Source organism: Podarcis muralis, chromosome 2, assembly GCF_964188315.1.
Source record: "Podarcis muralis chromosome 2, rPodMur119.hap1.1, whole genome shotgun sequence".
NCBI lineage: Eukaryota > Metazoa > Chordata > Lepidosauria > Squamata > Lacertidae > Podarcis > Podarcis muralis.
In genome coordinates this window covers 71,748,989-71,761,789 of record NC_135656.1, presented here as the reverse complement: position 1 = coordinate 71,761,789, position 12,801 = coordinate 71,748,989, and the positions used below count along the sequence as shown (strand labels likewise).

General features: G+C 43.3%; 1 protein-coding gene across 5 annotated transcripts in view; it reads left to right on the top strand.

Annotated features, from left to right (window-relative positions):
- Nucleotides 1-12,801, top strand: part of CACNA2D2 (calcium voltage-gated channel auxiliary subunit alpha2delta 2) — a 537,538-nt gene that overhangs the window by 370,986 nt on the left and 153,751 nt on the right. For all 5 annotated transcript variants that reach the window (XR_013391944.1, XM_077924744.1, XM_077924743.1 and 2 more), the window contains exon 6: nt 8,602-8,740. Coding sequence is in view for 4 of the 5 variants with exons in the window: in XM_077924744.1 (XP_077780870.1) it covers nt 8,602-8,740 (139 nt within the window). In the remaining variant the exon portion in view is untranslated. The remainder of the gene's footprint in view (nt 1-8,601; nt 8,741-12,801) is intronic.

The following is a 12,801-nucleotide window of genomic DNA, read 5'->3' as shown; positions in this document are numbered from 1 at the left end:
CTGCCCTAGAGGATGAGGTCCCTAATGAAGTCTCTGTTGCCAAAGACTACTAGTGTATTTGATCCCCAAAGCAGTCAGTGCTTGTCCTTTCAGAAATGCTGAGCTGTGCCTTTAACAGCCCTGGACTTGTCTATATGATAATAGGGTTCTGTAGGGTCTTTTGCTCTGTGGAGCACCTTTGCTACACCTGCTGCTCAGTGGGAGTCCAGAGGATTCTATGTTACATCTCTAATATTGAGGGCAGCAGTCTTGCGTTGCTCACCTGGTCGCCCTTTGGCTAAGTCACTGCTGCATGCTAGGATGGAGGGAGAGATGAGGGAGGAAAGGTGGTCAGGTTGGCAAGGTGCAGATGCACCGGGAGAGCCTATCTGCTGCTCCTGCTGGCATATTTTCTGTCAGGAGCTCATCCTACACTTGAGTAGGACCCTTGTAGAGACACATGCCTGACTGGCATGTTCCTTCCCTCCTGGTTGATTGTTTGGGAGCTTCAAAAGCTTTCTTCTGCCCGAACATCACAGCGACCAATGCCAACAGACACTGGCACACTTAGGGATCTACAGAGTCTTCACAGCTTGCATGGCAGACCTCAGCAACTCAGCAGTTTGGCTAATCTACTTTATTTACATATAAACACACACAGAGCACTGCAACATTGCTCACTCTCTCTCTAGCATCAGACAGCAAAGAGAAAGAACAAAGGACAATAGTCCCACTTCACGGAACACAGTAACACAAACATCCTGTCTCTGTCACTTCCCACTTTGTGGAGTCAAAACATATACCGTCATGTGATAGACAACAACTCCATGACTGCAACCACGGAGCAGGAATTCTAACATTTTCACCATGCCCACCTCACTGCCCCCCACCCTTGCCAACCTGTTTTGCAGCTGCGACTCAGGCAGAAGGAGGCCAGGTGAGGGCGCAGCCCCAACACACCATCCACAACTGATTTTGCATACTTTTGTCCAAATCTTATCCCCCTTTACCATGGGGATAGTGCTGGTTCCGGCCACTGTAGTAAAGGAACATTTTGTTTGCTTCTGTCTGTCATGCTTCTGAGAGGCATCACCATCAGAATGCAGAACAAGTATTACTGTATAGCCTTGGAGGTCTCTGAGCTTTCTGCTTCCTGCCCTGTTACGCAGCATCAGTCTGAGATGTCATCTGTCCAGCCGCCACAGAAGACTAGATGGGCTTTATGCCAGATCAAACAAAGCGGTACTTCTCTTGAAGACCTGACCTGAGGCCTGCTTCTGTTGTCTCAAATGCATCTGATTGTTGCAGCTGCAATCAGAAAGAACCATCAGGTGTGAAATACGCTTGGAGAAGATTGAGAGCAGAAGCTGTATTATCTGGACTTTTCTTTCTAAAGCCCCTCTTGGCGTTTCTACTTGACTGCAAAGATTCAGTGGTTAGAATCAATGGGGAAACTTTTTTGAAATCAGATGAGCATTTTAGTTCATAGTAATTACTTGTGTGTCTTTTTCTTTCTTTTTTCCTTTATGGCACCGTTGGCTGGATCTCTGGCAGTAGCCAACCTGTTGGGAGGCTAACTCTCAAACAGTTAGAATTCGCAGATCATATAGCACACTCCAGTTTTTCAAGAGCTGTTCCAGAACAGAAAAGATTTGGTGTAGATCAGATGCAAGCCAAATTGCCCTGGAAATCTCTCACAGGCCTTGTCCACACTGCATTTTACTGTGTGTTTGCAGCTATTTGTGCCTCCATTTAATTTACATAGTTTGCATGACAGTGTGAGCAGTAAAGACCAAAGTTACGTCTCATATACAAATTCAAATACATGTGTGTATGGACTACTCCAGTCTGATTCAAATGGAGGAATGTGGATTGGCAGCTAATGAATGCTCAAGTGTGGACAAGCCTGCAGTCTCATACAGCAGATTGCTATAAAGCAGGAGCTATGCACAGGGAAATGGATCATGCAATGAGTGCTTTCTTTTCTCAAAGCAAAGGGTCAGAACTAAAGAAAGCTTAGCTCTTCTTACAATTTGACTGTTCTGCTCTGTGCCACAAAGTCCAGAATAACTTAATTTAACCCTTCTCTTTTTAACAAATTCTTTCATTCTGACACAAAGCATGAAAAAATAAGTTTGTTCTAACCTGCTGTTTGTGAGGATGGCATCCAGGAAGGAGGTCTCTGCTGGTAGCTACACAGTTATACTTCAGTGGGCTAAAATTAGCCTTTCCTCCAATGCTTTCAATGTCATTTATGATTCCAGTCTGTGTCCAGAGCTTCAGTAGAGAGATGATGACAGAATACAACAGAATATTAGCCTGGCTTTCTGCCAGCAAAGAAAGCTTGAACATCTTGTTGCTAAACAGTTATGATACAATATTTGCAAAAGTGTATAATACTTAACTAGGCATTGTGCATAGATAAAACAGGTCCTAGCCCTGAAGTCTCAGAATCTAAATTAGGCTTGGACAATTTATGGCTTGCCAAACTGAAAGTGATCCATTGGCCACATACTGAGCTCCAGCAGGTACCAGAGCTTTCTAACAAATAGTAGAGGGAGGGCTATAGCTTGGTGGTAGAACACATGTTTGGCATACAAAAGGTCCTCAGTTCAATCCCCAGCATCTCCAGGAAGAGCTGGTAAATAATCTAGTCATGAGCCCTGGAGAGTCACTGCCAGATAGTGTAGACCAGAGGACAGTCCCTGAGGGACATGTCCCTTAGACCTTGTGGGGGGGGGTGGACTATATTTTGGAAAAAATAATGAACGAATTATTATGCCCCACAAATAATCCAGAGATGCATTTTAAATAAAAGGACACATTCTACTCATGTAAAAACACGCTGATTTCTAGACCGTCCGCGGGCTGGATTTAGAAGGCGATTGGGCTGGACCCGGCCCCCAGGCCTTAGTTTGCCTACCCATGGTGTAGAGTAGACAATACCAAACTGGAATGGTAATGTTTTCCTTTGAAATGTCGAAGATAATTTGTATTGTTAACTTTGCTGCATTAAATGTGTGTTCTGTAGTTGACCTGCTTTGTAATGTTTTATTCAGAATTTTTTTAGTAAATATTTTAGTTTCTTGTTAATGTTGCTATGAATGTATACTTTATATCAGACTTTCCTCCGTAATGTTTTAGTCTGCATTGTTTTATTTGATGTTTCAATGTGTAATAATATTAAAACACTTCAATATTTTTTCCCTTAAAAATATAAAGCGGTATAGAAATGAAATTAATAATAATAATAAATTAATAATCCACTCTTTCATAGACTGTAACAAGGAGGCATTTGACATATAAAATGCAATAAAATCAATCTATAAATATATATTAAACATAATTAAAAACATTAGATACTAATTGGTTTAAAGAAAAAAATCATATAATGCAGGCCTGTCTAAGCAGCACAGCTTTCAGAAGATGCCTGAAAGTGGCAGGAATGGTTCCTGCCAAAGCTCTACAGGTAAGGAGCTCCACAGTGTAGGAGTAAGGCCTCTTCCTGTATGATGCTTTAGCACAGGGAAGATTGCTCCTTGTAATCCCCTGGTTATGAACATAATATAGAATTCCAGTAAAGTTTCTATCACTGGTGACTGCAGATTCACACACATAACATGTGGTACTGAACTATAAAAGTGTTGAAACTGAAGGGGGCAGATAAAATTCATCTGTATTTCATTTCTTGGGTCCTAGATCAAATCTTTTCAAGGCATATTCAGCAAGAGGGCAGATGCAAATGAGTGCCTGCAGATACTGTTAGGAAAGGCATATGCAAAATGGAAATCTTCCCCCAAACAATTAATTGATATGCAATCATTGTCCCATTGTATTTCTCCAACCCAAATCTTGAAGCTATGAATTGGCATGCAGAAGCAGAAAACAAGCTTATATACAGGGACATTTTCCTCCCCATTAGTTATTTCAGTTGCTGTCTTTAAAGTCCTAGAGAAATGCTAGTCTTCTGCAAACAGTGCCTCCATTTTTTACTTGGCACAGAAGAACTCTTTTGCTAAGAAGGTTCTTGCTATTGTTTAGAAAATATATCTAGCTTTCAGTGTCACAGATGAAGCCTTTTGTTATAAATTATCAAAGAGTTCCCATGTAGGTAGGTGTGGCGCATGAGATGAGGCACTGCCACAGTGCTTGGCCTCACACATGGCAGCTGCATGGGGAAGAGGGGACTGAAAGGAATGCATAGCAGATGCAAAATGAATAAAAGTTTCATGGGAGCTATACATATATACCATAACCCTGGATTTAAATAAGCATTCACTTCCAATTTTAAGGAAGGCTGCAAACAATCGGAAAGAACCCCAGCAGGAATCGATGGTAGTGAAATGAGGCTGCTGAAGGAAATGCAATGCATAAATAAGAACAGCCAAAAGGACAAATTTTGGCAGTGTGTATCTGTAGTAAGGGAAATCAGCCAAGCACATTTCAAGAGTAGCTGCTAAAAAAAAACCTTTATGTGCTCCCATCCCACCCCAGAAAAAATATTCCCAAGGCAGATCAAAAAAACTGAACATCTGCTAGGAAATGGCTAGAGCCATTAGGGTAAAAGCACATTAAAGAAAGTTATGGTCAGTGCAGAGAACCTCTGGTGCAGGAAATCTTTGCATCAATCTTCACTGCAGATGACATCAGGGAGATACCAGCAGCAAAAGAAATTGTCACAAATTGACATGTCAGAAGAGCAAATAAATGAAAGAGTAATATGTCACCAGGACCAGATGGCATTCATCTGAGAGTTCTGAAGGAACTCAAATATGAAATTGCAAAATAGCTAACTGCAATATGTAGCTTTCTTACTAAAGTCAGCAACTGCATGAGAAGACTATGAGAGGAAGCTATGATAACAGCAGGCTTTTGAAAGGGATAGACCTACAGGCCTATACAGTGGTACCTTGGGTTACGTACATAATTCGTTCCGGAGGTCCGTTCTTAACCTGAAACTGTTCTTAACCTGAAGCACCACTTTAGCTAATGGGGCCTCCCACTGCCGCCGCACCGCCGGAGCACGATTTCTGTTCTCACCCTCAGTGGCGTAGCGTGGGTTGTCAGCACCTGGGGCAAGGCAAGTAATTTGCGCCCCCTAACCCGTGGATTTGCGCCCCCTAACCTGTGGATTTGCCCTAACCCCAGATGTTGTGCCCGGTGCGGCCGCCCCCCCCCCCTGCACCCCCCACGCTACGCCACTGCTCACCCTGAATCAAAGTTCTTAACCCAAGGTACTATTTCTGGGTTAGCGGAGTCTGTAACCTGAAGTGTATGTAACCTGAAGCGTATGTAACCGGAGGTACCACTGTATACTATACACAGATAAATGAGTAAAGTTTCTAATAAAGGATAGGTGATGCAAACTCTTAAGTTAAATGCCATATGCTAGGGAGGAGGCATGCTTTTTGTAAATAGAAAGCATTCCTCTTAGAATTGTTTGAAGGTGACAATGAACATACAGCTAAATCTATTACAGTAAACACACATGCTCCTTTACCAGCAGCCCACAGCCATGACATGAGTGGAATGGGACATAGAAGCCAAGGAAGAAATGAATGAAAGGGATAAATAGTTAAGAAATTCAATGCAGGATCAGGCCAAATGCCTATCTAGCCCAGCATCCTGGGTTGTATTCTTTTACTCAGAATAGACTCTGATGTCAATGGTCTTAACTAACTGAAACCCACTAATTTTAATGGGTATAATCTGTGTAACAGTTACATAATACCACCCCCTACTTTCCCTAGGGACTAGCCACATGCCTATGGGAAGCCCGCGAGCAAGGGCAATAACTCTCTCTCTTCAGCTGTTGTTCCCAAGTGACTGGTGATTGCGAGCATGCCTCCCCTCATCCTGGAGATAGCCTGCAGTCATTGTGACTAGTAGCCAGGTTCATTTTTATTGCAGGGAGTTATTTTATATGCCCACTTATAATACGAGGAGGGAAACATTGGATAGCAAGGTGGCATAATTGCTAGGGACAGAAATTTATTCAGGGTTAAAATTAATTTCACACCTACAGAAATTCCTGTGAAATATTTTCTGAGTCAGAAAAGTCACAGTAGAAGGGCTTTCTTGCAAATGCCCACTGTGGGTAGTATGAGAACATCTAGCCCGGTGTCTGATTTGGCCGAGTGGTCAGCTGGGAGTCCAAAAGTGTGCCTTCAATGCAGCAGCTTTCCTCTGTTACCTATCTCCAGCCAGCATCTAGTATTCAGAAGTATAGTGAACTTGAAGGTTCCCGTTAGGTATCATAGCTAATGGCTTTGGATAGAACTGTCCTTTACAATGCTTGGATTATTGGCGTAGGAGGAGGAGGAGCCTCTTAATAGCATCTTAAAGCTCCATCTCTTGTTCCATAGAATCATAGCCAAACCAAGGCTTTCCTCTAGCCCATTAAAAACATTGACTATAATAATAATAATAATAATAATAATAATAATAATAATAATAATAATAATTTATTTATACCCCGCCCATCTGGCTGGGCCTCCCCAGCCACTCTGGGCGGCTTCCATAAAAACCAAAAATACAGTAAAATATCACACGTTAAAAACTTCCCTGAACAGGGCTGCCTTAAGATGTCTTCTGAATGTCAGGTAGTTGTTTATCGCTTTGACATCTGCTGGAAGGGCGTTCCACAGGGCGGGCGCCACTACCGAGAAGGCCCTCTGCCTGGTTCCCTGTAACTTTGCTTCTCGCAATGAGGGAACCGCCAGAAGGCCCTCGGCGCTGGACCTCAGCGTCCGGGCAGAATGATGGGGGTGGAGACGCTCCTTCAGGTATATTGGACCGAGGCCGTTTAGGGCTTTAAAGGTCAGCACCAACACTTTGAATTGTGCTCGGAAACATACTGGGAGCCAATGTAGGTCTTTCAAGACCGGTGTTATATGGTCTCGGCGGCCGCCCCCAGTCACCAGTCTAGCTGCCGCATTCTGGATTAGTTGTAGTTTCTGAGTCACCTTCAAAGGTAGAATAAAGGTGAGGACCCTGTGACCTTCTTGACCCTGCCACAATGAATTATTAAGTTTCATTCTCTCTTTTTTAACCCACCTCTGTGTCTAACACACCAAACATGTGTAACAAACAAACCGTTGCTTAGAAGAAAGCATCTTTCAGAGGGGAAGTGTTTGGATAAGAGGTGTGCTTAGCTCTCACTGCCAGCCACTTCCCCACTGCAGCTCCTCCCATGAGCCACTTCCCCCCATACACTGTCCAAACAAGCTGAAGTTGGGAAAGGCTGGATTCGGAAGTGCCATGTCCTACACATCTTCTTGCCTGATCAAGATTTCTCAGTTCTAATGCTCCAGGAAGAAAGCATGTTTGCTTCTCCAAACAGGTTAAATCTCCTCATACAAAGAACAAAAGAGCCCTCAGTTTGTTCGATTTGACTGCCAAAGCTGTGGCAATCTGTACAGGGAAGGGAGAGAGAAGTGGAGTGTGAAAGAACCTGCACATATTCCAGTCTCAGCAGCAGGGAGTTTGCCATCTCTCTCTACCATAATTAAATATTGTTTGCATTGCTTATTGACAAAGCACTAAGCTCCACTCAGTTTTAATTTGTTCTTTGATAGTCGCCTTTTGCTGCTAATTGATTTTCAAGGGGTTTTTGTCTGATTTAATACCTGCCATGCTACTGAAAACAGAGAGGCAAGGTTAAACAGAGCCAAGAAATGAGCCAGGAATCAGTGCATCTTCTCAACCAGTTTGCTTTACAAGCCACCTCAACCTGACGCACAAAGGCTGCATTTAAAAAAGATTTAGCAGCTCTTCCACTCCCAGCCCCTTCCAGGCACAGCTCCTGCTGCTCCTGCTGTTGCTATGGAGTTTACTTGAAGAGGGCTCAGAAGTATAAATGTCCTGGTTTCCGAGCAACACACACTCCAGGGAATGGGCCAGGGCCATTGGCTGCAAGGGAAAAACTGCTAGCAGCGGTGTCCTGTGGCGATCAAGGCCATGAGCTATAAGCTGAGTGTGTCCCATTCAGAACTGAACTAAAGAACTGGATTTCTCATGCTCAAGAGAAGACTGCACTAAAAATAATATCTACCTGCTGAACAAGGAGAGTTAGCTGTGGATCTTCCTGCACAGCTGCCATGTTCAAATGGAAGTTACTGAAAATACTAGCATTTTCTTTTTAAACATAGACGGCATCTATAACCAACCAGGGGGGTGTCCAGAACTGTGGTGGGACCTATTTCAATACCACAAGCAGCAGCCAGTAAGGTGTTGTGGCAGGTAGCATATATATTGCTACCTCTGCTGAGCTGCTGTCAAGTGAGATGAAGCCCTTGCTCTTATGGGAATTATAAGGTCAGCACTGAGCAAGCAGGTGGCTGCTGAATGGCCAGTTACATCCCATGCAGGCATGAGCCAATGATGTCAGCAGCCTATGTTGGGTGATGATGATGGTCAATCAACAGCTGTGTGCCCACAAAAAAACAGTCCTATCCGTCCTGTTCCTCCTATATTACAAAGCAACTCCAGCAGATAAAATGGGGACTCTTCATATTGGTTGCCACTCAGCTGCAGACGCCACATACAATCTGCCGCACCAGCTTGCTGGCTGCTTCTGTATAAAACTGACCTGAACTTTTGTCTCCTCTTTTTCCTCTCCAGGAAGATCCAGATGGAGAAGAAATTGAAAAAGAAAAGTCCAACTCCCTGAAACTGGAGTTCACAGAAGATGCCAACTTCAAAACGAAGGTTAACTACTCTTATGCAGCTGTGCAGATACCTACAGACATCTACAAAGGCTGTGAGTTGCCCCTTTTCACAGAACTCTTCGTTTTAAGTCTGGAGACAACCCCCATAGATCAGGAGTGAGGAACGCTTGGCCTGTGGGCCAAATGCAGCTGGACAGTTGGCCTTCTAGAGCCCCTTCCACCCCCCTGTTGTTCAGCAGGAAGCAGCTGAGAGGGAAATGAGGTTCTGATGTTGGGCAAAGTGTGTATGATTGCAACTCCTCTCTCTGCAAGAAGGGAGAAGTGCCTCAGCAGAGAGGCAGACTTTTTGCATATTTCCAGGAGCGCAAGCATCCATGCAATATGCAGTTGCACGCATGCAATTTTGGGGAAGCAATTGCAGTTTGGAGTTTGAATCTTTGACTGGCGGTAAGGCAGGGCTTGCAGTTCAGCTGTGCATTGGTGTTATTTGCAATCTTCTGTTAGGATTACCGAGTTCTTTTTGCCTTTTCTATAGTCAGCAGAGACAAAGGCTGTTATCTTTTCCTTTTCAAACTTTTTTCTAAGAGTCTGAGGAATTTGAATCATTTTTTCTCTTAAATTTACTTATTTTTTAAAAAAGGTTTTTGACTGTTTTTACTGATAAATTTAATATTTATTGTAAACAGCTCAGAGGTTTTACTGCAACCAAGTGGTACATACATTTTATGAAATACATGAAATTAAGAGAAAATGAAAGGTGAGACTAGAGTTACTGTGAATTAAATATATGCTTTTGTTTCCATGAGAAGTAACTGTTTGTGTGTCTATGTGAATGTGCATATTAAGGGTATGTGATTTTGTGTGCATCTCACCCCACCCCTTTTGGATCTGAGCCAGCCACTGCTGGAAGGTGGCCCATGAAAGCTTTCCCCCAGGGTAATGCCACCTGTAGACCCCCAAAAAGTTCCCCACCTCTCCCATAGATTAACTATTCAAGCTTCATAATAGACAATATAGTTGGGTTAATTTATCCTTGCACATAGGTGCTAGATAAACTATAGCTGAGCTTAACCAGATCTGCCCTTCCCCAAACAATAGCCCAGCCTCCACTGAAAAATTAGCGCACACACACAAAATCAAAGTAGTTTTGCCTCGCTCTACACTAGAGTAATCTGGGATTGTTTCATTGCTGCTGCCTTAGTATGGTAAGGTCAGGGGCGGACTTTGGTAATATGGTGCCATGAGCAAGGACAAAATTTGGCGCGCACACCCCAACTTTGAGTAGCTACTCATCTAAATAAATACAGGGGTACCTTGGTTCTCAAATGTAATCCATTCCAGAAGTCTGTTCGACTTCTGAAACATTCGAAAACCAGGGCGTGGCTTCCGATTGGCGCAGGCATCCTGGAAACAATAGCTGACAGCCACATTGGACGTTTGGATTCTGAAAAACGTTCAAAAACCGGAACACTTACTTCTAGGTTTTCAGCATTCGGGAGACAAAATGTTCGAGTACTAAGGCATTCGAGAACCAAGGTTCCATGGTATTGGTATTATTATTATTATTATTATTATTATTATTATTATTATTATTTATGCACTTCCTTTGCTTGGTGCCCTATGTGAGGGAACTGCCTGCACCAGCCTAAACCTGGTGCAGGTATGGTGCCAGTTTGCTGTGTAGCTGCACTGCACCAAAACCACCTGTTGCTTTTTATTCTGCTGCTGTTGCCTGCATCGCTTTTGTGATGGGCTACATGCTCTTTGGCAAGCTCTGCAGCTTGATCCTCTCTGAGAGTTGGTATTGATCAGCCTCGCCTTTATAGTCGCACTCTCGTGCTGAGCCTTCCTTCCCGTGGACGTTACAGAGAACAGCTTTCGCCTGGGCAGTTGTTTTCCAAATAATGGTTTCTGGCTTTTGAAAAGTGCAATTGTCATTCTAATTAAGGTGGGGGCACGGGCAGTTTCTCTAGCACCATATTGAATATGCCTCTCCTGCGTGTCACAGCGCTGCACCTGATGGCTTGTCATGGTGCGCATGCCCATCAGGGTTGTTACGCTGCATCTGAGACTGCTTTGCCCTTGTCTCTGTCATTCCCTCTGGCTTTTGCTTCCTTTTTGCAGAAGAGAAGATGTCAAGTTCGTCTTTGCAAATTGCTCAGTCACAGAACAGTTTGCTGTGTGCATAATTTGCACTACAGGCTATCAAATTTCTATTTGATACACTATTTATTTGCATTGCTTTTTTGCATTTATTTCTGATTTTCTGCTGTTATAACGCACCCACTCCCACTCCCCCCCCCCCATGTAACTGTAAAGTAAGTGGCCTATCCCAGAATAGCCACAGCTTATGAATCAGGGGAGCAGAAAAAAGAAGGGTGAAGAATGACAACTCCCACCTGTAGGTAGAGATGAGGAAGAAATTAATTAGGCAGGTTACATGAAAATACAAACCTGATTCTCACTTCCCAAACCAGTAAACAAAATGAAATATTTTCCATTCTTCAAAATTTGCACTTCTCCAACCAAAAAGTGGACACAAAAATGCATTGAGAACAATGTGCAAAATTATATTAGGAATAATTTCTTACAAAGATGTGTGTGTAAGGTGAACTTGCATACAAAATTGTCTATTTTAAGAAAAATGCAACAAGAATGCATACAGATTTTCACATAAACTTTGAAAGAAAAATTCACAAATTGATGTGGAAATGGGGTGAGCTGAAAAAATGAAAAACCAAGAGAAGCTGAAATGGACAGATTCATTCATCCCTCCCTGCATATGATTTCTGCAACATCCAACAAAAAGGGGTCCAGTCCAAATGCATTTTTTAGAGGGATAAGTTGAAAGGAAGTGTTTTCATATGGTCCTTTCTAAATTATAGTCTTTCACACAAATTCTCTCACAAATGCCCCATCCATGTGCATATATGTATGATTATGAAAGAGAGATTTGTCGAGGTCACTGGGATCATAACATTCCTGCACAAGCACGTGAGATTACAATATGCATCTAGTCTCGCCCATCATAAAGGTTTTTATTCTGGAAAACCTTCACTGTGTAAATGCTTCCAACAGATTTACGGTCTGGTGGGAAAAGGCCCTAGGTGTTTTCAAAAGCTCTTAGTGATGCTGCCTGTTTGCAGTCCAATTAGTGCTTTGTCCCTGCCTGGCTCATCACTGGGTAGAAAACTCATTCTTTCTCACTAGCTCTGAAGCAGCCACAGCAAAGCCTCAAATCTTCACCAGGAGCTCTGAGTTCTTTGTTACCCCCCCCCTAAGGACTAGTTTCTCTGTTGCCACAGGAAGATGGGAGGGGAGAATTGTTCTTAAGACTTGGCTTTACTCAGCTGAATTGTAGCTGAGGGCTCACAAAGGCTTTTTCTGCCTCTGCACTTGCTTCTGTTTGAGGGAGCTTTGCTGACAGACAAAAGGAGGTCTCAGAGCATCCACTGAAACGCAATATAAAAGCCTAGCACTATGCTTAGATTTTTGAAAGCTACTTTAATTTGCATTCTCCGTGGACAGCGACAAATGTGAATGAAAGCAGGGTAGGATGCAGGCACTTTGACAAGTGGACACTTGCCTCCACAAGCCCATCTAAGAGGAGGGAAAGCACTGTGCCCAGATATGCACACTCCTATGTATGGCAATGTGGAGTGATGGTTCAAATGCAGAAGCTTCTTTTTCCTACATTGAAAGAAATGCAGCCCCTTTCCTCAGCCCTGCAGCTGACCTCTCCAGCAGCCACAGCATAGTTTGCATTGAATATATCTCTATGCTGCTGGTCCTTATATTCAGGCATAGAGCAGGTAAGTGGAACAAGGAGCAGCAAGGAGCAGTGTTTGCACAGCCTATGAGCAGGGTGGAATTGTGCTCCCCTGCCATGTGTGCTCTAAAGACTTTTTGTGCACAAACACTCCCTGAGCCCACATGGCCCCTCCTTATTCCAACCATTTTGTGGCCGTATATTGGGGAGAGCTCAGAGGGGCTCCCATGTCTTATGCATATAACACATACTAGAAAGTACAGCTCTCGGTCTCCCTTTAGTGGCCGCTCTGAATATCCACATTGTTAAGTCTCTGGCACCTGCTTGCTTTGAGACTTTAATATGCTTTGAAAATTTCTCCATTAAGTCACTTAGGAATCTAAT